The sequence below is a fragment of the Lepisosteus oculatus genome, chromosome 4 (genome assembly GCF_040954835.1).
Source record: "Lepisosteus oculatus isolate fLepOcu1 chromosome 4, fLepOcu1.hap2, whole genome shotgun sequence".
In the NCBI taxonomy this organism is placed as follows: Eukaryota; Metazoa; Chordata; class Actinopteri; order Semionotiformes; family Lepisosteidae; genus Lepisosteus; species Lepisosteus oculatus.
The window spans coordinates 30,215,103-30,242,751 of record NC_090699.1 but is presented as its reverse complement, the minus strand read 5'-3'; the positions used below and the strand labels follow the sequence as shown (position 1 = coordinate 30,242,751).

General features: G+C 40.1%; 1 protein-coding gene across 1 annotated transcript; it reads right to left on the bottom strand.

Moving 5' to 3' along the window:
- Positions 1-3,410: 3,410 nt before the first annotated feature.
- On the bottom strand, positions 3,411-25,912 carry golga7bb (golgin A7 family, member Bb). Its single transcript, XM_006630555.3, has 6 exons — positions 25,688-25,912; positions 15,734-15,859; positions 13,953-14,105; positions 10,663-10,764; positions 8,319-8,425; positions 3,411-6,327 (listed from the first exon to the last, which is right to left on the bottom strand). The coding sequence occupies exons 1-5, from the start codon at positions 25,697-25,699 to the stop codon at positions 8,339-8,341; spliced, it is 480 nt and encodes a 159-aa protein (XP_006630618.2). The 5' UTR covers positions 25,700-25,912; the 3' UTR covers positions 3,411-6,327; positions 8,319-8,338.
- Between the last annotated feature and the right edge of the window lie 1,737 nt (positions 25,913-27,649).

The window sequence follows — 27,649 nt, the reverse complement described above, 5'->3', positions numbered from 1 at the left end:
ATAAACTTTTGAAGTTCTGAGTGTCTGAACAGCAGGATCAGGAAAGGATGTTGCTCCCGTTCCATTGAACGCAATGGAGATCTACAGTAGATGAATTTGATCTTGCCCCTCCTTTCAAGGGCTGTGTTCCTCTTCCCTCGAGCGTGGCTCGTGTTGCTGTGTTGCGCAATGCCGGGGGCGTTCAGGCAACAGACCCTGAAAGGCCAGGACAGGTGATACATTCTGCTGCAGCCGAGAGCTCAGCACCCAGCCTGATAACAGGAACAAAACCCCCCTTGTGTCACAACAACATACTTCACCCTGGGAGCTCTCAGCAAGTGCACTGAATATAGAACCTGACCTTTCTGCCCAGGTGTTGTGTCATTAGTGTAACTTTTTGGTGTTTTCTTAAACACTCCCAAGTCTGAAAGGATCTGTGGTTGCTGATGGCATATCTGTGCCAGGCATATGAAAGGGCTCTGATTGATGTGTGGGCTGCACTTTGTATCTGATAATGTAACAAACTTTTTTTCCCCTCATTTCTTTGATGAATTAGCTACTTGTGAAAAGGTGCCGTATTGACAGTCCATGTCACTATAGCCCTCATTCTGTGCCAGAATCACCTGTTATTAACACTATTTATGAGTAACCAGTCTTAAGAAAAGTATCAGAAAACATTGTACTACTTTCTTCCCTGAGGGATGAACTAATACACAACAAGCTTCTTGAAACCTGAACTTGAATCTCAAAGTATGTTTCATTATACTGAAGGTCATGCTAAAGGACTTTGCACACACAATATGGATGCATTTCTCAATAGCATAATCTAATAGTCATGTGCCATTATGTTACGTTTTCAGTTTCAACACCCATTCTTCTTAATTTCTTACATCATCTTCTTTCAGGTCTTTATGCCCTGTTGTCAGATAATTGTCATTCCATCATGAAAGTGTTGAAATCATCCTCAGACATAATAGCATCCTTATAATTACATTCAACAAGCATAATTTTTCATGTTGTCTCAAATTCAGTGTGCTAAAATTCAGGAATTTAGTCTATAAAGTTATTTTGAACTTTCCTGTTGTTTGCTAAGGAAATAGAGAGTTTTACCTTCAAAAGCGAGAGTCGGTTTTGTCTTTGTACCTTTGGTAGCAGTCAGGAGAGTTTATAGTGGAGAGTGTCGACATGCGAAACACTTTTAATTAAATCCCTATACTAAGGAGCCATTGTATTGGCTAGTTAACAGCAATGGAATTGTAGGAAGGTCATGTGAATCTTTTGCACTCCTTTCACTTGAAAAGGTAGCAGTGTGCCTGACTGTTGCAACACGTTTGCTATCTGTTTGCTGTTTGCTTTGTTCTGCTGCAGTCTATTTCAGTTCTAAATTGGACTGAACCCAGAGTATGAGGGAGGGAAAATAAACCACTATGTTTATTTATGTTCATTTGCTCAGACCACTAACAGAACCACTGAAAAGAGAGAAAGAGAGAACTGCCTCAGAGTCACATTCTTTTCTTAAAAGTCACAAAGTGTGAGACCCATACAGAAGATCTGATCAATGCCATATACTGTGTCATGACTCACATAGAGGGCACATGAAAACACAAATATAATTCAGAACACCGTGAGGGAAAATCAAAATCCCTTCCTGTGCACAGGAAGTTGTCTTTTATTTGTTCCACCGGTATGGGTTAAATATCCAGACCTCTCCAATATACACAAAACACAAATATTCACACAAGCTTTCACATTCGCTCTCCGTGATGTCAGGCAGTGTCTCGGCAGGTGATGAGAGACATCTTATCTGAAGTGACACCCACAAGCCTGCCTGCCTTGTGCTGCTGGGCATGTCACCCTCATGCTCCGCTGTTTGAAGCAGGAGCTGCCAGGATAGCTTTACTCTGAGATACACCAAACTTTCCCTGCTGGGAGTGACTGCCACAGCAGGTTAAAACATTTCAGTTTCCTGCAATCGACTCGTCTCCTGAGCATAAATAACCTCCTGTGATGCATCCCCAAGCCCCACCTGTGTTTCCTTGCATTATGAATGGCACTTGAAACACACACATTATGATCAAGGAACAACACCCTTTTCCAGATTTGATGAAAATATATTATTACTCAGCCATATCTAAAATGTTCAGCATACCAGCACGAATCTTCTCACTGAGAGCGTGCACTCTGTCTATTCTTCAATAGGCATCACTCACTGTCTCCCTAAGCATATTTTTTCAAAAATGAAAAAGTCACTTTTTCCCATAGACAGCTGCATGTTCAGGTAAGTTACTGTAGCAGCTAAAAAAAAATTATGAAACTACAAGAATTACACCTGTCACTCTCATTTAACTACCATCAAGGTTTTTCAGAGTTTTGCTCATTAACTTAGCAGAGGATTTTTTTTTACTTTCAATAAAGGAAACAAAACAGAGGAATCTTCCAGAAAGTAGTAAAGTGCTCTGTGAATGGGCTCCTTTGTCTATGTGTCCCTCTTTCTCTGAAAAGCACAGTGTTTCTCTCATTAGGTAGAGTTTGGCTGAAGTTACCTGTCACTCCAGAGGCTGATGGGATTGGAGGTCCTGGCTGGCCTATACTGGCCCGTTTCTGGATCAGTGGTCTCCCCTCACTGCAAAAGCAATAACTGTTATCTACTGTCCCCGGGCAGAGCATAACGCTGTCGGATCAAGGATGATTTAATTTCTTTTAAAACAGGGGAGTGCTTTTTCCCCACCTATAAAGGCACTTTTGTCTGTGTGCACGCCTCCCTATCATCTCCATCTCAGCTCTGCGTGATCTGGCCCAGGATTGAGTCTGGCCTCGACCGTGAAGTGTCCCAGCCTGAGAGGCAGCAGGTGTGCTGTGGTGCAAGGGGAATGTGGGAGCATTATCCCACACAGTGCCTGAGAGGCAGAAGTGAGGAAGCCATCTCAAAGGCTACACAAGCCTTTCTTGTGTATCCAGACTCTGCTTTTACCATTATAAAAAAGTTGTCCAAGCATGAAGTCAACATTCTTATTTTGCTCTGTATGCACAGACACAAAAATCTTTTCCGAGGTGAAAAAATACAAAGTGACAATACACCCTCTGGAAACACAAGGTAAAAGTCTAACTCCTGCAGGTTTTGTTTATTATTTTTCCCTTAAAAGAGCCTTTGGCACCGAGGAAATATAATCTCTGTTTCAATTTTGGTGACCTTGGACTGTGCTCCCTTAGGATTTTAAACCCTAAATGAAGACAAAATTTCATGATTGGCTATAATAATTTTGGGAAGGTATTCATGCTGCACTGGAATATAACAATTATATTGTCCTCTTACTGACATTACAGTTATATCTTTTAAAATCCAGTCTTCAATGAGCACTTATAAAATACTGACTGACACATTGCTGTTGAAAGTAAACATCAGACAAAGCAAAGAAAGCAAGAAGATCCACTTTAAAAAAGAAAACAAAAGGCAATTTATTTCACAACATGCTCATGTCAGATACAGATGCATAGCAATTATAAATGTCATTGTACAGTATAAGGCGTTGAGACTGCATCACAATCCAATTTGATCAATGTTTCATTATACTGGTAACATTACATTCAGATTGAAGTCATAACACAGCATTCTACACAAAACCAACGTGTTTTTTACTAAGGATCTGTACACTTTAAGGGTTTTGCTGTTTACAGATGTTTACAGATTCACTTCTAGACAATCATTAGTGATGGTCTAGAATTACAAACAATTCTGATGTTGTGATACCTCATTGGGCTCCAACTAGGACCTACATAATTTATGATGGTTTGCAGTTACTGTGGTGGTGATGGTGTTATCCTTATTTGACACTATGATCCACTGCTAGATTTTACATTTTCATATAGGTTTTATTTTTCAAAAATCGGAGTTGATTAACATAGGATCTAGATTAGTAGGCTTAAAATGATGACACAGAAAATCCCTTGGTTCTGATACTCTATTTACCATTGCTGTCCATTGTGTTGTACTGTATGTACATCTTGAAATCATATGAATTCTTTGATATTTTGATTCAAATACCCTGGGTCATATATCCATATTAACTGATCATAGATGAATCACCATACTTTCAAGGAAACATGGAACACTGTTGTAAAAAGAAGAGGTTCACAGTCTTAATTCTCAAGATGCTTCCTAGGAGCCAGTATTTACAACTGTGTTCTATCAACAGTCATGAACTGATTCAAATGTGAATTCAAATATCAGAATAGTATAAGATGGGATATACTGTATTAGAAAGATGTAAAATACAATGGAAAGCAGTGATAAGAATTTGAATTATACAGAAACCATGGAACATTCTGTAACCAAGTTGAAAATTTCAAAAGGGTAAGGTGCCTGAAAAGTTGAAATTATGCTCATCCAGTTTCTGCACTGTGTTGTTCAGGGAAATCCATATAAAATATTTAGTTTTTACTCCATCCCTTGAAGTAATCCATCTGAACATAAGGATACAAAAACCTTGTGGTATCATCTCCAATCTGGTGGTGGGTGCTGAAAGGCTTTAACCCTCTAAATAATTCACCACTGATCGCTGGGGTGTATTTAGCCAAGTTATTTTACTACACTAAACTAGTAAAAGGTGTCTCATCAAAACCTGTGTGTACAGTACCTGAATGGGAGCCCTGAATTTTGTTGTGTTTATTCATTACAAAGTTACAGTACTTTTAAGATAAGAATTTCTCACAAAATATGTGAGCATTAGAACCCCTTGCTCATATTCTAATTTGATGCACTGGAGTGAAAAAGAAGGAGTCCCATCACAAACAATTTTGTTTATTGTTTCATAAAACTAAAAAAATGAGCTGTTGCCCCCAGATTCAGCAAAAACGCTGAACAAACAACCATGGTGGAGAATAACAATTAAAGATGAAACTCAGCATCTAAAACTCTTGGCTCGTGATTTTATCCTTTAAATGACATTTCAACCTTCTTTGGACATGAAATAAAGCCCTAGTTGTGTAATCAAACAATGATGTTATGAATGTCAATGCATTCTCTCTCCAATGTAGTATAGATAGGAGGCCAAACAGGTTTAAGTTTTTCTTATTTGTATTGACCATTCAACAGAATAAGATGAAAAGTCATATTTCATTGTAATACAAACATTAACTTTATCTGCCTTGCAGAAGACACACATACATAGAAAAAAATGCTTAGTTTTTACAGTAAGTAGACTCCCTGAAAGTAATACCCTTTACAAAATTATGTTTAAAAAAACATGCATTTCCGACTAATTGGGGAGCTTCACAATTTCTGTTCACAATATTCTGTTTCATATAGCAGAAGTAAATCCCAATGGATGTTTTGAAGATTTTAATGTGATGTAAAAGGTGAGGTTCACCTCATTTCTCTACTCTTTCATATGCAGGAAGACTTGATTCCCTTTAAATTACGGGTCGCTACATCTACAGTATATATTTGCATTAGAAATACAAAATGTATGTTAATGTGGATCATAAAAGAAAGGTCAGGGGATACCCTCCCCACATTGCCTATTGCACAGCCCTGTCCATCCCTGATATCTCACTATTCCACATCCAGGTGATTTAATTTGCACTTTAAAACACTGCATTTCCATCCCTCACTGCCTATGAACTTTCATCCTGATCAATGCTTGCTATTTCTCCCTAACAATTTTCATTAGGCAAGATTTGTTTTCTGCACTCTAAGAAAACGTGAACTTCTACTTTCTAATGGCATAACTAGTCCCTATTTATACAGTATTATATAATACCTTGCCTTACACTGACACTGTTCCATGCATTGCATACTATTAACTCCTTGCCCTGACCTTATTCTTACTTTCTTTAAAATTGGGTTTCCTTGCCACAGTGACAGAATATCCTGTGATGTAATGCCACTGCTGCTGGCCCTCTTTGGTCCTATTCTACGATTTCTGCTTCCTCCTTTTGTTCCCCCCTTTGAGATCGATTTCGCTGGTCCCTCTTCTTCCCCGCCCTACTTTTGTAATCCCCACCCCAAATACCAGGATGTATGTAAACAAAGTACAGTAGATATTACAGAATAGCACTATGGGGTTCCCACTCTGTTACAGTACACCCACTGCTGTACAGGAAGATTTTCATGCGATAGAGTGCTCATGTACAATATACAATGGCTTAGTGGCAGTTCAGAATCCATTGGTCAGCCCCAGGATGGGTATCCACAGGAATGAAACATGAAGGCATCAAGCACTGGAGGCCTTGAGCGAGTGCTACTGACAGGGTGTACGGTTTGGAAGGGTGCTGGAAGAGGCCAAATGGGCAACTAACCTTTAGAAATGCGCAAAGTCTGAGGAGTTTTTAGGGTAGCCAGGAGAGAAACTGAAAATAAACAGAAAAAACAGAACAGAAATGAGCATGAACATAAAAACAAAAGAGAAAGAAGTAAAAGAAAATAAAAATAAATTAATAAATATACAAACAAAAACTGGCTTTTAAAATTAAATCATAATGACTTGGTTTTCCTTTTTGAGAAGCTTCAAATGTCCAGGTTCTCAATTGGTGTCTTAGCTTCTCAGCCACAAGGCTCAATGCTGATCTGGCCCTTTATGCTAAGAGTCTTCAAGTCCTGGCAACGGGACGGGTTTGTCAAACACACAACACAAAAAGATGAAATCGTAATGGAATGACAGGTGGATGAGTACGAATAACGGTCGGGGGGGGGGGGGGGTGTGGGAGGTTAGTCCATTGATAATTCTGGACAATAAAAGAATCATCTAGTAACAACAACAGTAATGATAATGAAACATGTGATGAAGAATGAATGCATTCAGATAAAAATATGATGAAAAAAAGACCACCTGCGTTTCCATGGGGACCTGTTCTCAGAAGCTTCTACCATGTTACGCATCAGCTACGCCTGCACAGTCACTCTTCATTTCCATCTCTTTGACTATTTCTTGCAGTTGCTGTTTTTAGTGTTTTGGTCCCATCAATAGACTTAGAGAGGATACAGAATCCATGCTGCCCACTGGTATTGAATGGCCGGCCAGAGCTTGCACTGACAGGTGCACTATCGTTTCAGTAAGCACATTAATGTGAGAGAGTGCAGGGATGTGATGAATGTGGAAAACTGCTGAATTATCACATGATTTAAAAATAGCATCAGCCATACAATGTGGTTTCACAATATTACCGGCTTTGGATTAAAAAAAAAAACACTTTAATGCATTAAAAAACAATTGCATGCAAAGGTTCGGATAAGTGATGAAGAATCAGTTACTACTGATCAGATCATTATATCATTACAGCTAAGTTAAATTACACAGACAAATGGAGTGAACATCTTCCAGATCATGTTTATGTTTTGTAGAAGGCTGATGTATTGAAATAAGAATGTCACCTAATGATGTAAAACTACAGCAGTATTAATTTGAGATTTACTTTAGGAGAAAAATGGCAACCTGACAGTTTTTAATCACATGCGTGCATTCTCTCTTGCCTCAGTGAGCAGTGTGATGTATATACAGTAACTGGTCTCACAATGTAAAACCAGATGGCTACCATATCTCTTCAGAGCCTCCTCAATAATATGTCACAGCTCTGATCTTCTGATACTGAGACAATAACACTTCTTTAGACAGTTAAGTGTATCAGAAAACAGCCATAATCCATAGAATGATTATGTACAGTATATACTGTACATGCATGCTTGCACTCAGGCTGAAAGGTACTTAGGAAATTGGCCTAGTTCCAACAGGAGCCACCAGTTGGAGAATGGCAGTGATCTGCAGCTGATTTCATGTTTTGATTATAAAATAAAATAATTAGCTCTTACATGATAAAAAGCAGCACCACAACTGCATGATAATGGCACGCTTACAGCTTGTCTGTCCAGAAGATCAGGAATTTGGTGAACTGGTAATAATCCTTACCTTGCTTTGAGGCCCACTGGAGCAGACATGAGGCACATTGGCATAGGAAACTAACTCTGTCCACAGATCTCAAGGCTGCAATGTATTTTGGTCAATTGAGATCAACTCATAACTACCAAATTCACAAAGGAAACTGAGGACAGACTTCCCCAGATGGACCAGAATTAAAGAAGAAACATTGCCTGAACTGTGTGGCTACTGGATCTGAGGGATTTGACCCAGAAGCTGGGTGCACATGGAAACGCAGCCAGTGATGAGAGTCAGGGTGCTGATGGTGCTGATGGTGGGGCAGGAAAGGGCGTGGGTGCGTATGTGATCCCCTGGCTGTTGTGTGTGTCCATGGGAAGGAGGCTGCCCCCTCCCCGGGGTCAGAATCTGGTGCTCTCATGTTTCAGCATGCGGATCTTGGGGAGCCCCCCAGCCCCCCGGTACCCATACCCCTGGTGCTGCTCCTCCAGTCACCGACCGCTGCTGCTGGACGTGGAACTGCTGCTGGTGCCGCTGGAGCCGCTGGAGCCGCGGTCCTCGAATATGGAGATCTCGATCTGAGCGCCGCGCGTCAAGGAAGCAGGAGGAACAGGAGGGGAGGAGGAGGAGGAGGGCGGTGGGGGGACGGACAGATGAGGGGGACCCCCTCTACCAAACTGATGAATCTCTCCAGGGGCATGTCCCCCTCTAGCGGTTGATGAAAGTGTTCCCCCATTGCCGTCTTATACTTTAACCTAAGTCACATTACTGTAAGTCACACTCAGGGACAGGAGCTGAAGTTTTGGAGAGTTTAGATATACAAATGCAGTGCAAAAATGTTTCAGCTTAATATAAAGTTATACAGTAAATGGGCATGACCATCTTCTGTTTACCCCCAATTCCTTTCTATATTTTAAGAGGCAGTCTGAAGTGTTGAAAGGGATGAATGCCAAAGATAACATTTTAAAAACATTTTTGGTGAGCAGTTTTTAGGTAAAGCAGAACTGGAAGGGAGAATTTATTTTATATACTGTTTTGTGTCGCATGCCTAGCAACAGTTTAGCAACACATTTTTAACACAGGCATTTCACCGAGTTTCAGTTTGAGAGGAAATGCTTCAAAAGGCCCCAAACTTTTCTGTCAAGAAGTGAAACCCACAAAACGCGAAGAAAAATAAAAAAAAGGAATGAGAAAAAGATTGTGCTTAGATGATATGCACTGGCAGAATACTTTCTTGATAGCCCTCTTGTAAAATGCCACAAGAAACAATTCATTTCCACATAATACCCCATCTTTCACAGAGATAGCTAACCACAGCAAAGCAGCGCTCCTCTCTGAAGTCTTTCTGAAGCTGGTACATGATGGAGCTGCTGCAGTGTGGGACTACTTAGCACATTATCTAGGATCATGTGGTGTGAGGAGGGGCTACAGGGCAGGGGAACACGAAGGCCTCCTCTGAGAGAACAGAGCCAGCGTGAGATAATCCCTTCTGAAGTGACTAGGGTGGAGAGAGCTGTTTATATATTGAGTTATTCTTCTGATTAAACTGTGGGGAATTTTTCTAATGAAAATGCCAGAGATGGAGGAAGCCAGTGTACTTGCAAAGTACTACTCTAAAAAAGAGGCCAGGTCTCCAGCAGAAAATGGTGATCAGTCTATCAAACTATCATGATAAGTATCTGGAGAGATCCAAAAATGTGATGTCAATGTCCTGTCCTCTGGGTGAAAGATTAAAATAAAAAAAAACAAGCTCAAGGTACAGTCCCATTAGGAATGGTTAATAGTGGACAAATGTTGTGGTTGCTGCTTTATTAAGGAAATGAATGGCTTCCCGGGGACTAATGCAGAAATCATAGGGTTTGAAAGCACAGCACATTCCTGAAAAACACTCAAGGACCAAAATGACTGCATCTAAAAAGGAAAAGCCTGAGCAACCAGCCAATTGGGATTTCCATTCCCTTGAGCTTTGAATAACAATTCAGATGGAAATGCTCCAGTCACTCGCTTACACAAATCACAAATGGGTCTTCTGACATCTTGCTCAGTATTTGGAGCCTTTAGTGTATACTATGGAACTGGAGATGACCTTTTTAGTCAGGAGTGGGAAAAGAATTTACACAATTTAAAAAAAAATATCTCACCTTTCAGACAGATGATGTGCTTTCACAGTCTGACAAAAAACCTGAATATCTCTGATTTTATTTAATTACACCTCTAAGTGTATATTGAAAGGGACTCCACAGGTTCAGACAGAAATGGGAAAATGTCTTGAGAGTTCATACAGAAATGGGAAAACGTTTTGAAATGAAGATCTTTTTTCTGAATATCTTTGGACCTGACAACAGATTTCTTGCAATACTTGTAGATCTATACAGAGAACAGCTTTTTTTAATTGCAGTAAATCTAGCACATGTCTCTTGCAAAGCAATCTTTTAAGGATCCCAAGTTAATCACCAACTGAGACGACAAGATTCAAGAAGTGTCTTAAAGTGACCATTTCTTGTGGAAGAAGTGTCTTAATTTTATCACCAAACCTGAGAAAGTCAGTATGGTACTCCAAGAGTGAAAGAATAAAAAGCCATTAAAAATACATCAGTCAAATTTTTGTCCAATTAAAAAACTGATAAAGGTTGCTGCACTTCAATTAGGAACGGGATTTCTCTTACGCCCAAGGAATTCTGAGCACATCCATCACTGCAGACTGTAGAGACCTGGCTGTGATTATTCATGTATCCTGAGACATCAGTAAACCCAGCTCACATGTACGGATTACATTGCCTACCCATCACCCCACCATGACCCTGTGAAAGGATACAACCCTCATTCCCCTCTCAATAGGATCTGTGATGAGGAGACCTCGGGGGGCGTAGATTTTCTCATTCTGCTCCTGGATGTACCTGGAGATCTTCTTCAGCACCTGTTCCACAGCGACAACAGACAGCTTTGTCAGTTTGAAAGAGTGCAGAGCATCCTGCAAAACCCTCAGCCCTGCAGATAGTTCCCCTGCGTCTGAAGACCTTCCCAGACAGCAGCTGAGCTTTGCAGCCCATGGCACTAAAACGCATTAACTTTAAATGCTGGATAACTGGAGACATCTGTAAAGGCATCCAAATGTCCTATTTGTAATATTCAGTTAGGAAAAATATTCTACCGTATGTATTCTGTGTTTTTAGGTTTTTTTAATTCACTTGCAAATCAAATAATACTGTCTCAAACACTTAAATATGCTATACAATATGGATAGTATTATGTGTAGATATATATTAGTGTCAATACCTATCATACATGAACAACAAATATAAAATATTGTTTACATTTAAAATAGTTTTGATACAGATTCCTACTGAAATCAGCCCTGATAATAACATAATGACTTCCAACAATATTCCAAGAAGATTTCCTCTGAGTTCTGCATGACCTCATTTTGAGATATTGAGGTATTTTTCCTGTTCTATTTTTGTGGAATTTGTTTGGAATTTGCCGTTATGCAGCCATTATTCTAAAGTGTTACCAAACTCTCTAACTGAATTTGGAGCTACTGTTGTTATCTTTTTCGTAGCATGCTGTCACTTGACACAAAAACACGATTCCTCAGTACTCCTTGTGTGCCAGCTGCCTGCAGAATGTTGTTTTCCAACAGTAAATTTGTGAAAAAAAGGCATACATGGTAAAGTTAGAGTGCTTAAACTGCTGTACTAATGTCTAGTTAACAGACATAGTACAATGGAATTAACATTCACAACTCAGGCTACTCAGACTGCCCATTCCTTCAGCTAAAAAATGAACTCCTCTCTTGTGGGTTCCCTCCTGACTCTCTAAATCCAGAATAATTCCATGAAGCAGTAAGCTGCTATTCATAATTTCTTTGTACTGAAAGCCCTTGAATTAAATTACTAAAATTGACTGGTTTATTTTTGCTGCATTAGATTTCAATTTGATTTTTTTTTCCACTGGAGCAAAATCTGATTAGATTGTGTGCTTGTAATAGTTCAGGGCAAATTGAGAAATACAATAAAGAGAAGGAGACAGTTTATTTAGACTGTCTCAGTGCGGTATATTTCATTTAGCAAATAACCATTGCGTCAGATACATGCCCATAACTGCATACCCCAATGAAGTGAAACTGAGTGTTAGCTCTTTAGTCCAGCGTTCTTTGTTTTCTCTGGTGAGAGACAGCCTCTGAACTGAGAAAAGACTTCTCATAGCTGTGGGAAGAAATTTGCTTTGATCTTGTTTCAGTTCTATGGTAATTAAACAATCTTACTGGTATAAACATCTTAATTGTATATCATGCTGAGACGCTCCATATAAAAGTCAGTATTGTGTTATCTTGCATGCTTTTATGAACTTTAACCATGCTTACAAACTGGTCGCCATGCTTTCCAGTGCTTGTTCATGCTTAGCTGTGCTTTGTGTCAACTATTACAATGGGCAGAGCAGGGGTCAGTTTCTGTGGCTTGACATGAGCTGTCAAAGCATTCTTGCTCTAAGAAGTCTGCTCTCTCTGGACCCAGGCCTGCCATGTTGTTGTCTGTGCAGAAAAGGGTTATTATTTTAGATTATTATTATTTTAACTGAACTGAGGGATTCAACAGTGTCTGGGTGGCCTAGGATCTTCAGTCAGGTCTCTGATAATGGCATGGCAGCTGGCCCACCACAGAGGGCACTCCTTGTCTAGGGAAATGGCTGACACTGGGCTGAGTTCCCAGGCAGTGAAGGGAGAACTGGTGCGCTGAAGCCACACTCAGCTGTCTGCACAGAGAGTAGGCGTCAAGAATACACTGCTTTTCTCATGCAGATAGAGTTGCCCTCCGGAACAAAGGCTATCTGTACAGAGCTGGGCAGCAATGAGGCAAAGTGATATGAGGAGCCTGAGCTGTGCCACACTGGCCATCATGCCAGGCACCACGTAGTGCCAGTCAAGGGGAAGCTGCTGGCACTTCAGAAACCAAGGGAAGATGCAGAGAGATCTGGATGTTTTTAAGAGCTAAAATTATATAGTACTGTACCTTCCTCTTCTCTCCCTCATTTTCATTCTACTGAAACTTATCATCTTTGTAGCAATGGCTCCTGGTCTTGCAATTGCAGAGTCAAAACTCCTAAACCTGCATTGTGCATTTTGAACAGATGTTACGGGGATCACCATGCTCTCATCAATCATATTAGTGTAATTAAATCAGCTTCCTTTAATGAGGAAAACTGTGTTCTCTTGCTCTGTGCACTTCCACATGCTTTAATGTGTGTGGGCTTTTATCAGCTGGAAGGCAAAACCAAGTCCAACATAAAGCACTTTGTCAAAACAGTGACTCATGTCATGTAACGTTATCCAGTCAAAGTCCCTACATTGTGTTTAAGAAATAATTTCACAGTTTATGCCATATACCAGTATCATTGTAGTACTACAAAATCCTGATAGAAAATGTAGGCCTTTTCACAGCACCTTTCAAAATCATAAAGATTAATCTGATGGGACACAATAAAGATTACATGTGCAGAATAGGCTTCCTTTTTAAGTTATCTCTAATTTTTTCAAGGTGCCCATTATTCTGCACACAATGCTATCATTGGCACAGGTTGTTATACCCGTTGGCAGTCAGGTGCAAGCTATTCAAAATGTCAGTTTAGCAAGGATACTTTGAGAGTGGTTATGTCATTTTGGCAGAGCATCATGAGTCAAGTTTTATCTTACATCGTTTTTCTATCATCCAAGTTTATTCAGCAGTGACTGCACGCAGCAACAAGTCCTTCCTATACGGCATAGGACTCTGTGGAATCACATGTCAAACAGAGACTCTTCGCTTCAGTGCAGACCTTCCATATGAACTGGACCGATACAGACCATCAATCTGATATTTTAACAGTTGTAAGATAAGGCCAACTACAAAGCTGCTTCATTAGCTGTCGGGTTAAATACGTGAAACTAATGGTCTTGCCAAGGACTGGTGGAGAGGTGCATAAAAAATTAAGCTTCACTTAAAAGCTGCAATTCTGTTAAAAGTTTAAATACTTTTTATACTGTTATGATAATACAGATCGTGACATGTTTTCACCTTTGTACCACACAACGTCTGGGCAGTAACAGACGCACTTCAGGTTTGCTCTCACCTTCTCGTAACGGGTCTCCATGCACAGGAAGATGATGTAGGCAGTGGCACAGGCTAGACAGCCCTCCAGGTATGATTGGCCTCCGATCTTCTCAGCTTCAGCATAGTAGCTGTTCAGCGTCTTTACCGTCTCTTCGAAGAACGTCCGCTCAATCTATCCAAGAGATCAATAGATAAGAGCTCACACCTCCCCATCGTCTCACTGGCCCTTCGCTTCCCGGCCCAGCCTGCTTTCCCAGGGACTCCCTAAGGAGCAACTGAGCAGACCTGGTCATTCAGTGAAGTGGAAAAGTGACCCCTCCCGGACTGTAGCCTGCAGCACCAACGTGCTGATAGTCGCTTCAACATCACTGTGTGACGCCTCTTGCCATTGTGTTTTTCACAAATGATTCCTAACCCCAGGTCATATACTGTACGTTGCATCACACACTGAAAACTCCTTCATTTAAAAGCAATTTTAAAATGTGATTTACTCTATAAACAAAAAGTGGGACAGCAATGTGTTATTTTAAAACCTGATTCTGAAATCTCAAAGTCAGATGAGAGACTTCAATATTTGTGGCCTTAAAGAAAAAACAAAGGCTTGAATGTAAAACCATAACAAAAGATGAAAATTGCACTGAAAGGAAAGAAAGAACCTGTTGCCTTATTTATTCCCATCTGTATAATCTGTATATTCAGCATAAAATATATAGTATTCATTCAATATCTGAAACACGTTTATTAAAATATATATATACATGTGTTTCTCAGAAAAAAAACGGAGGAATGTGCTAACCAAACATATCAGCCTTCTCTGGCATTTCAGAATATGCCTAAAAGATCTTTAAGGGTTTGCTAATTGTACACAGAAAAAACACAGCAGTTAAGTAAAATAATCTTCTGTACAGCACATTCAGACATCATAACATATTTTAACACTGGTAACCCTGGGAACAGCTGAATTCTAAAATTATCATCTCAACTTAAACTGCTTGATGTGCCTGACATTTATTCTGTGGTGTAGTGCTTTATTCACACTTCAGAGGATTCCATTAATGTCTATGACACTCCAAAGGCAATCCCCTTGACATGGATCATTTAATAAACATTAGTGACCCTCAATGAACCCAAAAGTGGTCAATTTGCAGTTCTCTGGTACTCTCCCTTTGTACCACATCTCAATAATGACAGCAAAACCCCTTCAGATTCATCTCTTCATCTTCTGCTCCGTACAATTAAGAAAAAAAATGTTTTTCTTTCTTCTTCACTGTCTGCCAGAGGACTAAGCACCACAACACCATATTTTCAGCCACACTGCCCCCCTGTATCTCAATTATGTTCTCTAAAATACCCTGCTCTTGGCTCTCCTGAATGACCACAACTACATATCTATACAACAGGGACTTAGACATGCTATGTCATCTAAACAAGACAGGGAACATAAGTCAGTTTGGTAAATATTACTGCCCTGTGGAGATCAAATGTAGACAATACTGAGTTCCCAATCATTTTATTTCCTTTGGGCTTAGAATGAATTGTGGTAAGTGATGCTTTATTAAGAAAATTAGATTTTTTTTTAAATCCAACCGTGGGCAAAAAGAAAAACAAAACTGCCTTTCATGCTGCTCAGTGTCCAAGTGGATTACTTCTGATAGTGGGACATGAATAAACTCACTGTGACCTCTGCATCTGTTGGCTGGCTGGTCTATGAGCTCTGCTGCATCTTTCACTAGCTCTTTTCCTTGTTAAAACTGCTGTAACTCAGACATGGCAGAAAGACCCTGTGGGATGAGGACTTACCCTACTGTCTAGTTCGGCAGGGAACTTGGTCTGGAATTGGCAGATGGTTCCCTCACTGTAGTCCCTCTGGATAAAGACTTTAGTGGCCAGTGAAGCACTTCGGCGTAGCTCCTGGAGGTTGTGAAACTGGGGAGAGAAATAGAGGTGTCTGTGAGTGCTGCCCTTTCTGATGCTGTTCTGGAGTCTCTACAGCAAAGGCAACTCAGCAGAAATGCACAGAAGCACAATTAGGAATACTCCAGGAAACAACACCACGCAGACAGAGCCCCAGTTACAATTCAGTTTAACACTGTATGTGACAACGAATACTTCATTACAGTATCGTATTTTTAATTGGACAAAAAAATCCGCCTTGGCATTTACTGGAATAATTCAAAGGGTGGCACGCTGTCGCAGTAGTTATCAGTGCTGCCTTCAGCACTGGGACCCTGAGTTCAGTTCCAGACCTGGGGTTCTATCTGTGTGGAGTTTGTATGTTCTCCACATATTCACGTAGAGTCCAGACTTCTGGGAAAAGTGGCCCTAGCGTGAGTGTGTGCATGCTTGTATTTGTGACTGTCCACCCTGGGATGGACTGGTGTCCTGTCTAAGATGCATCTTGCCTTGTGCCTGTTAGGCTCCAGCTCCACTGCAGCCCTGAACTGGACGAGGTGCTTAGAAAACAGATGGATGGAAAATAATTCATTGTACAATTTCTCTGATACCCAGTCTGAAACAGCAGATTTGGAGTTAGAGGTGTAGATTTCATTGCACTAGATGAAACTGGTAATAATTTTACAGTGTGTCTACATGGAGCTTTAATGCAATTAACTCGAACGAGGTATCCAATTAGCAGTGCTCCATTAGTAAAACTGGACTGTTTGGACCACCCCTATCAGAGACAATCAGAGAACCCATTCTGAGTATACCAAGAAGGCCTCAAAGCCATGTGTGTCTTGGAATGCCAAATGCACAACACAATGGGGACATACCTTGTGCTCACAGATAGATTTGGCTTCAGAGAAAATGTTATTTCTCCGAGTAGTTTGCCGTTTGTGTAGTCACTGTCAGGTGAATGAAAACTTCATTATGAAATGCAATCTGTGGATGTTATCCGGTGGCAAAAATGAAGAGAAGATGTGCTGTAAGATCTTTAAATAAATAGACCTAAAGGAATGAAGGAAGAAATGTGGGAAATCTGACATTCTGCTTCCACGCCTGATCTATCCATGCACTCATGCGGGACTCAGGGCTGTTTTCAAAGGACAGACAAGACAAAGCTGCCTGTGCCGAGGTTCGCATTGCACAGTCTGATTTTTGGGGCGTGACAAGGAGCCCATTTTATTTTAAACAGATGTGTCCTACTTCACCGTGCGTGGTGATGAGAAAGGACAGAGCAATCCCAAGTACAGCGGAGCCTAGTGATGGAGGAGCTGGGATCGCCAGCGGAATGTTTCCCCACATGCTTGCTTCTTTTTCACTGTGCTTCTATTTCTCTTTTCTGTTAAAGATCATTCCCAGTTAATTTTCCTGCAAAACATTCTCTGTGGTGCTAATCCCAGTGAAGGACAGTGATGAATGAGGAGCTAAAATCTGCCAGTCACTCCCCTTCTCTCCTGCCCTCTGGGGTTGGAGAATCATCTGATTAGCCTTTACAGTGCTTATTGAAATGCCCAGAGCTGCAAATGCAGTGAGCACTGTTTTGTTAGTCCTGTAAGCTACACATACAAGTATAAAAACTCCACAAGCAATTGGTTGTTGCTGTGTACCTATTAATAGTACACCTGCAATTATTTTGTACAACTGCAAATTATTCTGGCATAAAACAAATGAAACAGCTATATTTGGTAAGAATGCACGCTTAGTACTGTCTGCTCTAAGGAGCGATCTTTTGCTTGAGTCCGATCCATAACACCATTTACAGGAAAGCTGCAGGGATGTCTGGTTTATTGAACTAGGTGTCAGAAAACCTAAGATGTTTGCTCATGTTTAATTAAGGAATTTACACATTTGGCACACAAGAGTACAGTCTGGAGTACTTGCTGTCTAGGAATCTATTGGTAGAATAGAAGGATCCTTATACATAACTGTGAACCCCACAGAACACAGAGTAGCACAGGAACAATCCAAAAGACAAAATCCAGGGGCTAGGTCAATCAGGGAGGCAAAGAGTCCAGTAACAAGAGAAATCCAAAAGACAACCCAAAAGGCATAGTCAAATGGCAGGAGCAAAGATTAGGTACCAGGAGATCAGTCAAAAAGTTTAGAAACACACAGAAGAGAATACTACTACAGGCTTCCCAATAGTGAGCATGGGTAGGTGTGTGAGTGAAGTTTAAATACTGAAAGGAAAGGGATGTGGTTGGATAATTGGTCTGGGAGTGACAATTTGTGGAATCTGGTGCATGTGGGAATGTGATGGGTTTAATTAGGAATGAGATTGTGAAACAGTGGTTTTGGGAATGCAACGCCGTTTGCGAGGGAGAGTGTGGGGCGTGACACTTGCTTTCTCTTGCCTGTGGAATGAAAGGACTTCAGATTTCTCAAGGTTATTTTTAAATTTGATGACACATACATGAAAAAAGTGGACAGAGGCTCAAGAAGGTAGTGGCACAATATCTAAAGCAATCAATCTGAATTCGGTCTTTGTAAAACAAAATATGCATTTCCAACAGAAATGGAAAATAAAAAGTTTGTCCTTTTGCATTTAATGTAGAAACCTCCCAGTGTATGCTCTGTGAATCTTTAAATAACCACAGAGTGTAAATAAATGTGTTTATCTCAGAGACCTAGAGACACAAGCAAGAGAGCTGATCTCTTGAAAGTGAATATTGTAATGATTTAATCAGCTACTGATAGAGATCAGATAACTGAGGAAGGCCCCAGGCGATATTTAACTTGACAAGTCACATGTTTCCCGAGCACAGACCAACAACACTGCATTCGGAATGTCAGTATTTTTTTCCCTCTGTCTCTCTGCTCCTAGATTCCCCCATGAGATTGATGTTTTTCCTTATTTATCTCACTTTCTGTACAGCTAAGTGCTTTTCAATTAAACCATTTGATCAGAATGACATATCCTACAGTTTTGCCAAACTGATTACAGCGCACAGAGACACAGAACACACATGTTGTGACAATCAGCATACTGTATGTAATGCCTGAGCTAGCACTCTCATATACAGTAGACTGGACTAGGTGGTGGCAGCTGAGATTCTCCTGCCTCCCCTCCCCTGTGCAACGCCAGTGAGGTTGAAAGGAAATAATGAAGGATTCTATTCTGCATCCATTCTCCTGTTTTGCGGGAGATGCCTTCACAGCTGCAATGAAATCAAGAAAGTCTATTTTTTCTTTGCACTGTCTCTGGATTTTTAAACAAATCTGAACATGTTCATAAGTATACATATTTTTTCCATTATTCTTATTGCAACTGTCTGGTCACCATAATTGCTAATGCTTCTGCATTCCTCTATTGTGACCTGTAGGAATTCCGACATAATTAGTACAGATTTCTTAGACATCTGTCTGAACAATATAGATTTCAGATTCAGCACACAGTATATACTGTAGCATTTTTACTTAAACTCCTTTTCAAAATTAAATTATTTGTGCCTTAACATGAATAATATTACTTTTTGTCTTGCTTTCTAATAAAATAATTCTTATCTGAAAACAGACAAGCCAGCAGTCCAAAAGAAACCTGGACTAGAATGTTAAAGGCATATGAGAAAGCTGTATTGCTTTGTGACAGTTCTACCTTCTGTGCCTGCACCACCTTCTCATAAACATATACCCATTTCCTTCACGAAAACAACAGTATCAACAATCTATATTTATCATAAAAGCCCTGAATAGTCTAAAAACACACAAGAGCCCTTTAAACTGAGACACTGTGATTGTGAAAAAGATTTATTAAGGATGAATCACACGTCCTTGTCTATTATGATATAGGGTTCCTTGTATCAAGGGTCTACAGATGAGGGTAATAACCTATTGCTTGGCGTGCTGCAGAAAGTTACAACGCTGATCCATGTTAGCTGCAATGCCACATCTGGACTTGGAGCACAGAACACAGAAGTGATGCTCTCAAGCATGCAGGGACATTGAGGTGCTGCTGATTCCCCTATGCACCTAACATGGTGCTGACTGAACCCAACAGGCAGGAGGAGCTGCAGAGCGGATCAGCACAGCAGAAGAGATTTTAGCTGGAAGATAATGCTGGAGACAGGAGAGTAATAGATGGGGAGGCTCCAAACAACTATTCAGCACAGCGCGTTAATCAGCAGTGCAGGGAAGTTGATGTCCAGAATCCAATGTGAGTCACAAAGATATGCCCTGACAATTAAGCAAAACATTGAAGGTTGACACTTCAAACACTTGTGCAGAAGTGCCAATAGAATACCTGCATGAAGCAAACAGAAAAAAACTAAAACAACTGAATGCAGGTGCTATAAGGCAGCAGTGAGAATAGCAGTTAGGGTCCTTGAAGGTTGTGGGTTCAGATCCCAGTTGAGATACTGCTGCTGTACTCTTGAGCAAGGGGCAGTATGTCAACTGAATTGTTCCAGTAAAATATCATGCTGTGGAAACAGGTGCAAATGTAAGTCCTTTTGAATAAAAGCATCAACAACATAAATAAGAATTCTCTTTTCTGTGGTGTATCCCATGATCAAGCGCTCCTGAGATGTAAAGGTAAATTATTAAAGGTGACACATAATACCTTTTTTAACAATCTTATGAATGGCATATACTGTATATGTACTGTAAGATACATACAGTATACAGTACATGCCTGTTTCACTGGTCAAGGTTAGCTACAGTATGTCATTCTGATCAGCCTTAATAATGCTGAAGTTGCTGTCAGTTGCTGCTAACTTTGACTTTAAATTTGCAAAAGGCCAGAGTTATATGTCATTTATAAGACACTGCCATCTTCCAAGTGTTGTGAAAAAGATCTGATTAATATCCATATGAATAAATAATATATAGGAAATAATATATAGGAAATAATATATAGATGTCCAAAGAACGACCCTTTACCCTTAATAGTATGATGAGTATTCTCAAATTATATCTATCTGCTTTAAAAGCACAAAGCCAACAGGAGATCAGTGTGATGCTGTAAAACATATCGTTTGAATCCATGCAGTCATCACAAAACCAGACATAGTTAACTACTGTAAATGTTTAGCACACAGATGTGTGTGCAAATGTGTGTGGTGACTGAAGGCAGCACGTCTCTGTGCCATCAATTATTTTGGTTGCCTTTGTTTTTATACAGGAAATAGTTTTGCAGAGACATGGGATATTCCCATTCACCTTTCAGACAATTATGAATTATAAAAACAGGATTTACCTTTTTACTGCGTAAAGGGTAAAACAGTGCAATAAAAGGGTGTTTTTTGTCTATTTTCATTGAACCATCAAATATACTTAAAAAAGGACACGGGCTTTCATCATACCATAATTGATGATCAGTCTATTCATCTTTCCCCATCCAGCGAAGGCAAATTGGAACAACTCTTTTTTTTTAAAAAGATGTGCATCTGAATAAATGTTCTCCTTTATTGGTCACGTTCCTTGCAAAGGCTCCCCTGACGTAATGCTTGGAGAGGACACCAGAACAGTACAAAGAACTGCATAGAGTGAACACACACTGTACGACAAGGTCTAAAAATAGCTGACTCTTTATGTTACAGAAAATTATAATGATGCAGTATGTTCAGTAAGCTATTAATCAAACCCTGCCTAGTTGCTCTGGAGATGCAGCCAATGGCTTGTCACTGCTTCGATGCAGCACATTGCTCATGTGATCCCATATGGCCTTTGCATGCAGAAAGCATGCCAAGGGAACGGGCAAAAGAATTATAGAAATCTTCTAAAGGACTAAATGAACTGCAACAGAATGGGGCCACAGTAGCTTTTGTTTTGTTAAGGGGGACAAAAAACATTGTTCTCATTTTGCTCCTACTTAACAAGTACTCCTGCTGTCTTTCAGGTCAGCTAATAACTTTGTGAAATTTCTGGTAATGTCACACCATTTGAATTACCATCACATTAACTGAATAAAAATAAATACTCCTGTCTTATTGGCTTGAAGCATATTGTAGCCAAAAATATCTACTGTAGTAGTGTATGGATAAATGTGATACATACGTAGTGCCTTTTCAAATGACCTTTTCATGACACGTTTTTAGCTGGATTGCTTCTGTACACAATTAACTGTTGCAGACAAACCAATTACCATTGCTTTTAGCTGAGAAAGCTAATTTCACAACATTCTAAATACACTATTATATCTATTAGAGTTTCATTGCATTTGAATGTGACTTCAACCCAGAATGAAAAGGAGACCCATTCCAGAGAATATGTGACACTTGAAATGAGGGTGTATTTGTCTATTGTTTTTATATTAGACACACAGAAGTAAAATAACAAACTTTAACATGTGTGTAGCATCCATAAGGTTGATTTCCTGACAAAAAAAATCTCCATGGCTGAATAGAATGGATCTGTTCATTACACACAACCATTCATTTGAAAATAACCAGTCGAGAAGTAAACTATTGGTATTACCAGATTTCCACCTTATTCTAGCCCTTTCAGTTAGCAAAAAATATATACAAGTGTTCTGGCATGGGCTGTGGGTGTTTGCTAAGTGCAAAGACAAGGCTATGTTTAAGATGTTTAGTGAAAACAGCAGATGCGGAGAACTGCTGTGAACACAGTAACCACTGGTGACATGCCATTTTTTTCCGCAAAGATTACGGAATCTCTATTCTGATCACTCAGCTCAAGCTTCAGATCTGATTCTCGCCATCTCTTCCCCATGAAGAAGAAATCTGTCTTTGTGTTTCTCCTACTATAAATACCTCCTGTGTTCTTCTGTTAGGCAGAGGACATCTGTGTCATGAACATTGCCAGCATGCCAGTGATGCAGAGAGCTGAGGCTACTCACAGGTATTCCTCTGGCCATCAACATCTTTATAACTTTAATAACCACGGCCATCTAAAAACCAGAGGATGACTACATGTACTGTATGTATAGCAATATAAGCTTTTTATGAGAGGATGTGTGCTTTTAACAACTATATTTGGATATATTCTTTAATACCTTTCAAATCTTTCAACGACTGAACCATACTGTCACAATCGTAAACCCTTCCTCTTAAGGACACTCCAGCCCTTCCTTGTTCTGTACTCAACCCCTGCACCTGCCTCCGGTTCCTGCCCCTCATCCTAAGGCCAGGTGCTCCTGCCAATCTGGGCTCAGCTTTGGAAGATGGACCACCGGAAGCCTGCCTATCCATGAGTCCAGGAGCGACTCGACGGCACAGGCTTCATCACGACGTCCTGACCTTCTGAGTCTGGGATTAGGGAGCTTCTGGTCCCGTTACCCACTTTTATTTCCCTGACCCTTTGCTCCAGCTTTTAACTCTGTTTGTCTGTCAGGATGGATTACCTGATCTTGGACTTTTGCTACACTCATGGATTTGCCTCGGACTCCCTTGGACTGTTTGCCTCGGCCACACCTCCCCTGAACACCAGCGCACCATGGACACGCCCCCGTTTTCCTTCCAGACCCTTTGTATGCTTTTTTCCCCATGTTTTCCTCACTGCTCCCCAGATTGTGTTGTCTGCATAGGGTCCTGAAAGAACACTTCCTGACACAAAAGAAGCTTTTCATAAGAAATAGTGCTTTAACTGCAAGGCAACAGCTTTATAGACACAACTTGTGTCAGGGCAGGTTGATCAATTTATTTTTATCTGACATGGAAATGAAAAGAAGCTACTTTGAAAGCTTCACTAACTAGAAGGAATAGAACAAGCCACCATCACATGGCATTCAGAACTTCCAGGTATTTAGAAATACAACTTGAGTACAGCATCTCATCCCGGTGAACTCCGCCTGACATCCTAATACCTACAGTACTGTACACAGACATATGGCAAAGTGCTATACAGTAGTGGGTGAGTCTCCAGACTGATGACTACTGGGTTGAGGGTTCAGGTCCCTACTGTGGACCCTGCTGTTGCACCTTGAGTAAGGCACTTTAACCTAATTGCTGTGCCCAGCTGTATAAATTGGGGTATCGTATATTATTGAGGGTAACCCTGTGAGGAACAGATGCCAAGCCCAGAGTCATGTGCTTTCTTGTCTGTTGATGAACTGATATGGTTTTAAAAAGTAAATTTCCTACTGAAATATGGCAATTCAGGAACAGTCTTGCCAATTAAAGAAGTTATAGACTTTTTTCAAGTTTAGTTATACAGGTTTTCTTCTGTGCTTTTGTGTTGCACTACAATGGGAAAGAAATGTGCAAAGATTTTGAATGCTCCTGGTATGGAATATATTCAAAATCACAAATAAGGATTCCAGATGTGCTTGTTTTTGCTCTGATCCTAAGGATAAGCCAAGACCCCTTGATGACAAGCAAGGTTATTAAGACCACATTTCGATATGCTGCTGTACTGTTTGACACAATTTAAATTTGTGTTTTCATTCTTTTGCAATAAAAAAAATCTTCTTTAAGCCCTTCAGCTGCATATTATTAAAATATGTTTTTCTCCCACTTTTGTGAGCTGAGTGGGGGTTGCTAGGATGTACATTAAGAACACAGGGCCAGAGCATATCAGCAGAAGAAATGTTGTAAATGTTATGAAACTCATTTGTAGATAAAGCCCTGTGGGATTATTTGAAATCAATATTTCAAAGGCCTCTGTACTGTATAAGGCATATACAGTATATGTATAAAAGTTAACATAACCTACCTGAACCATAAAGTTTAGGTTTTTATCTTTAGTTCTGACTGCATGTATTAATATGCTGCTTAAAAACGGCACTAGAAACAATTACAGTAAAAATGGCTAGGTAGTTATATATGTAAATATATATATTTTTTTAATTTAAAAAGCAGGCTTTCCCTAAGAACGTCTAACACAACCTCTCATCAACATGAATAAAACAGACCAGAGATTGTCCGACTCAGAATTCCTCAGCACATCAACACGATGTTTGCTACTGTATACGAGCTACTGTCCACGGTGCTGACAGCCTTCACTTCTAGTAGGGCAACTTTTCCATCTTACTGTGCAGCACACTACCTATTCTCAATGACAGCTCCACTCTCCGTGGTACTGACAAACACTTCTTTACTTCAGTCATGAGGTTCAAGGATTTTTCCTTCACTAAAAACAAGTGTACAACACAGGATAAATCTACAATATTTCCCACAGTTTGCCAGTAGCTTTGAAACAGTGTGCTGTTTGCGAGTTTTCATTTCTTCATTAATTTTTGTAAACATTACAGCACATTAATTGCATAACATAACTGAGTACGTTTCGTAGTCTTTCTTAGGCATGGCACGTTCCGAGTTTATGCCAGTGCAATGTGAACGCTCAATTTACCCAAATTCTGTAATATACAAACTCCTTACTCTGTGTCACACTGCAGTGGATTAGATAAACTGATTTCAGAAATCTGCAGTCATTTTAGATAGACGTGAAAACTCGCACATTGCAATACTGCATAAAATGTTGCCGTTTGCCGCAGTTCAGTACATTTAAAAATGTGACTGCTGTAACAGAACTCTATTACACTTGTAGTCGTTCTAAGACAAACAATTATAACAGATAATTGCATAATCTTGAAATACAAGCAAATACTTATTTTCCCTATATATCGTTGCATTCTTTGCTGGCTCCGAGCAAATAACATCCAGGCCCGTTTATATCCTTTGTTCCGGCGGAGATGAGGGGCAGGTGCGCTTCTGTTTACTACACATTGGCGTCTCCTAAGTCCCCCCATTGCGATGAACTCGCTCTCTTCTTTATTTGTCGTTTTACACATGATTAAAAGCTCCATGAGCACTTTTATACAACCTTGCTAAATAAACACCAGCGATCCCCGTTAGTATTTCAGGTGCTGGACCAGAAAGGGCTTCTCAATGAAAGAAAAAGCTCGCAGTTTCTTACCTCTGTCGCCATGTTGCCATTAGACAGTGCAGGATCTGTCCCGGTGCTGAAATCGCTTCCAGTAGCTTTAATGGGACAGACGGCCAGGGCTTCGCAGTAGGGAGGGACGAGCTGGCGAGGGTGGGGAAAGCAGATGATGCCGTGGGCTTAATCATCACGTTCAGGAGATCTTATAGGAGCCACATTTGTCTGTACAGGGAATAGAACAGTTTACTGAAACAGAGCTCCGAGGAGAGCTACAGGAGGTGTCTTTTGAGCTACGCGTCTAGCATACAAAAATCGAAATGAAGAACTCGTTTGGGTCAAGCAATTTTCCCTGTTCACAGCGACATATAACACAAAGTACAGTTATTAGTTAGTAGGTGATAAGCCATAAATGTTGTGCATTTATTTCCCCGTCAATCGCGCTGGTTTTTAATACTGATACTTTTTTATTTTACCGAAAATATTGTGGTTGTTTCCTTATTTCAGCTTGAGAACACATTTGTACAGTATATTGTGCCACAGGCAAGAGCAAAAACGTTTAAATACACAGTCCGAAGCATCTTGATACAGAAGGCTTCTAAGTATCCTCGTCGCACACAGACCCAAGAGCGAAATGCGCAATTCTGGAAGAGCGATAATATTTTTATTTTTTAATTACTTTCATCTTTTGCCTTTTTTTTACCTTGGGGGCTCTGAACGTTCGTTTTCTAAATATATATATTAAATAGTACGGCAACGTACTGTACGAGTTATTCAGAAACTAACCGCACCACCAAAGTATTCACATGCTAAGATGTGTCTGGTCTGGTTCTTAAAAAATAAACAAACATCACTTGAACGACTGCCATTTAAAAAATGGTTTTGTTTTAGACATACCGGCATTTTTAAAAAACAGTTTGAAACTGTCCCTAAGACTTGTTTTCTGCTGCTTATCAGTCAACAATGTTTCCGTGATAATGACGATGCCCAGCAGGGGAGAGAGAGGGCTTTGTATATCGAGAACTGCGATTTGTAAAGCAGACTGTCACGTGTTTCACTAATTGTAGTTCCATTTCAGCCAGACAGCAATGGCGGAAACACCGTAAATGCGACACTAGATTAAAGTAAATGGCAGTACAAAGAAAACTGTCCTAATTAGTGAAGTATGTCACGTACAGGAAAGTACTGGCCGTCTTTACATGTCTCTAGGTGATTTTTCATCAAACACAAATAAGTTTAATCAAAAATGTATTTGCCATTCAATAATTAACAATAGCCCAGGTTTAAATCAATCACACCAGTTCTGAAACTGACTATATACTGTATTATGAATGCTATCCTTAAACCACCATTATCTATCTTTTTTTCCACCTGTGTGGTGGGTAGGAGTGTGTGTGTTAATCAATTCAGGGACAGAATCTGAGAAAATGTTCACACAAAGATAGTAACCACTGACAAAAAGGATGAAGATGAGGTTGTGTAGGGACAACCACACAACATAACTTCATTTAACATAAGCCAAATAACATTTTCTTTTTGATCTAAAAGTGCCCAAACTATACTTTCTGAATGTACGAGCTCTCATGGCCAAGTTTCGCTTAGGTTAAATAGAGAAGTTAATAAAAAATAGAGTGGAAGTCAATGGGAAGACTCAGTCAAGACAAAAACACACACGACATGTTATAGTGTATAGAACTGCAGAGCGTGGCTTGGTTCTATCTAATCTGTTCATGAGTTCAGAAAAATAGATTCTGTAACATAATGTCAGCCTGACAAGTAATGAGATTAATAAACAGTAAAAAAGCAGACTTTTATTTTACAATAGGCTGTTGCTCTTGTTGCACTGGTTAAATCCACCCAGAGTGAGTCATAGGCTTACAGGAGTGGAGCCCATTTTTATCCCACATTTCTTATCCTGGCTGTGTGCCACGGGGAGCCATCACCCCAGAACAGCCCCTCAGCCCTTCCAAAAAGGGAAGGTCATAAGAAGGGAAGACA

Bases quoted from the DNA above. Each gene is read 5' to 3' on its own strand.
- golga7bb (XM_006630555.3), bottom strand. The intron at 14,106-15,733 runs GTAAGTCCTCAT...TCTCTTGGATAG, and splicing joins CTGCCGAACTAGACAGTAGG to ATTGAGCGGACGTTCTTCGA. The intron at 8,426-10,662 runs GTATCCTTTCAC...CGCGGCGCTCAG, and splicing joins TTGAGAGGGGAATGAGGGTT to ATCGAGATCTCCATATTCGA.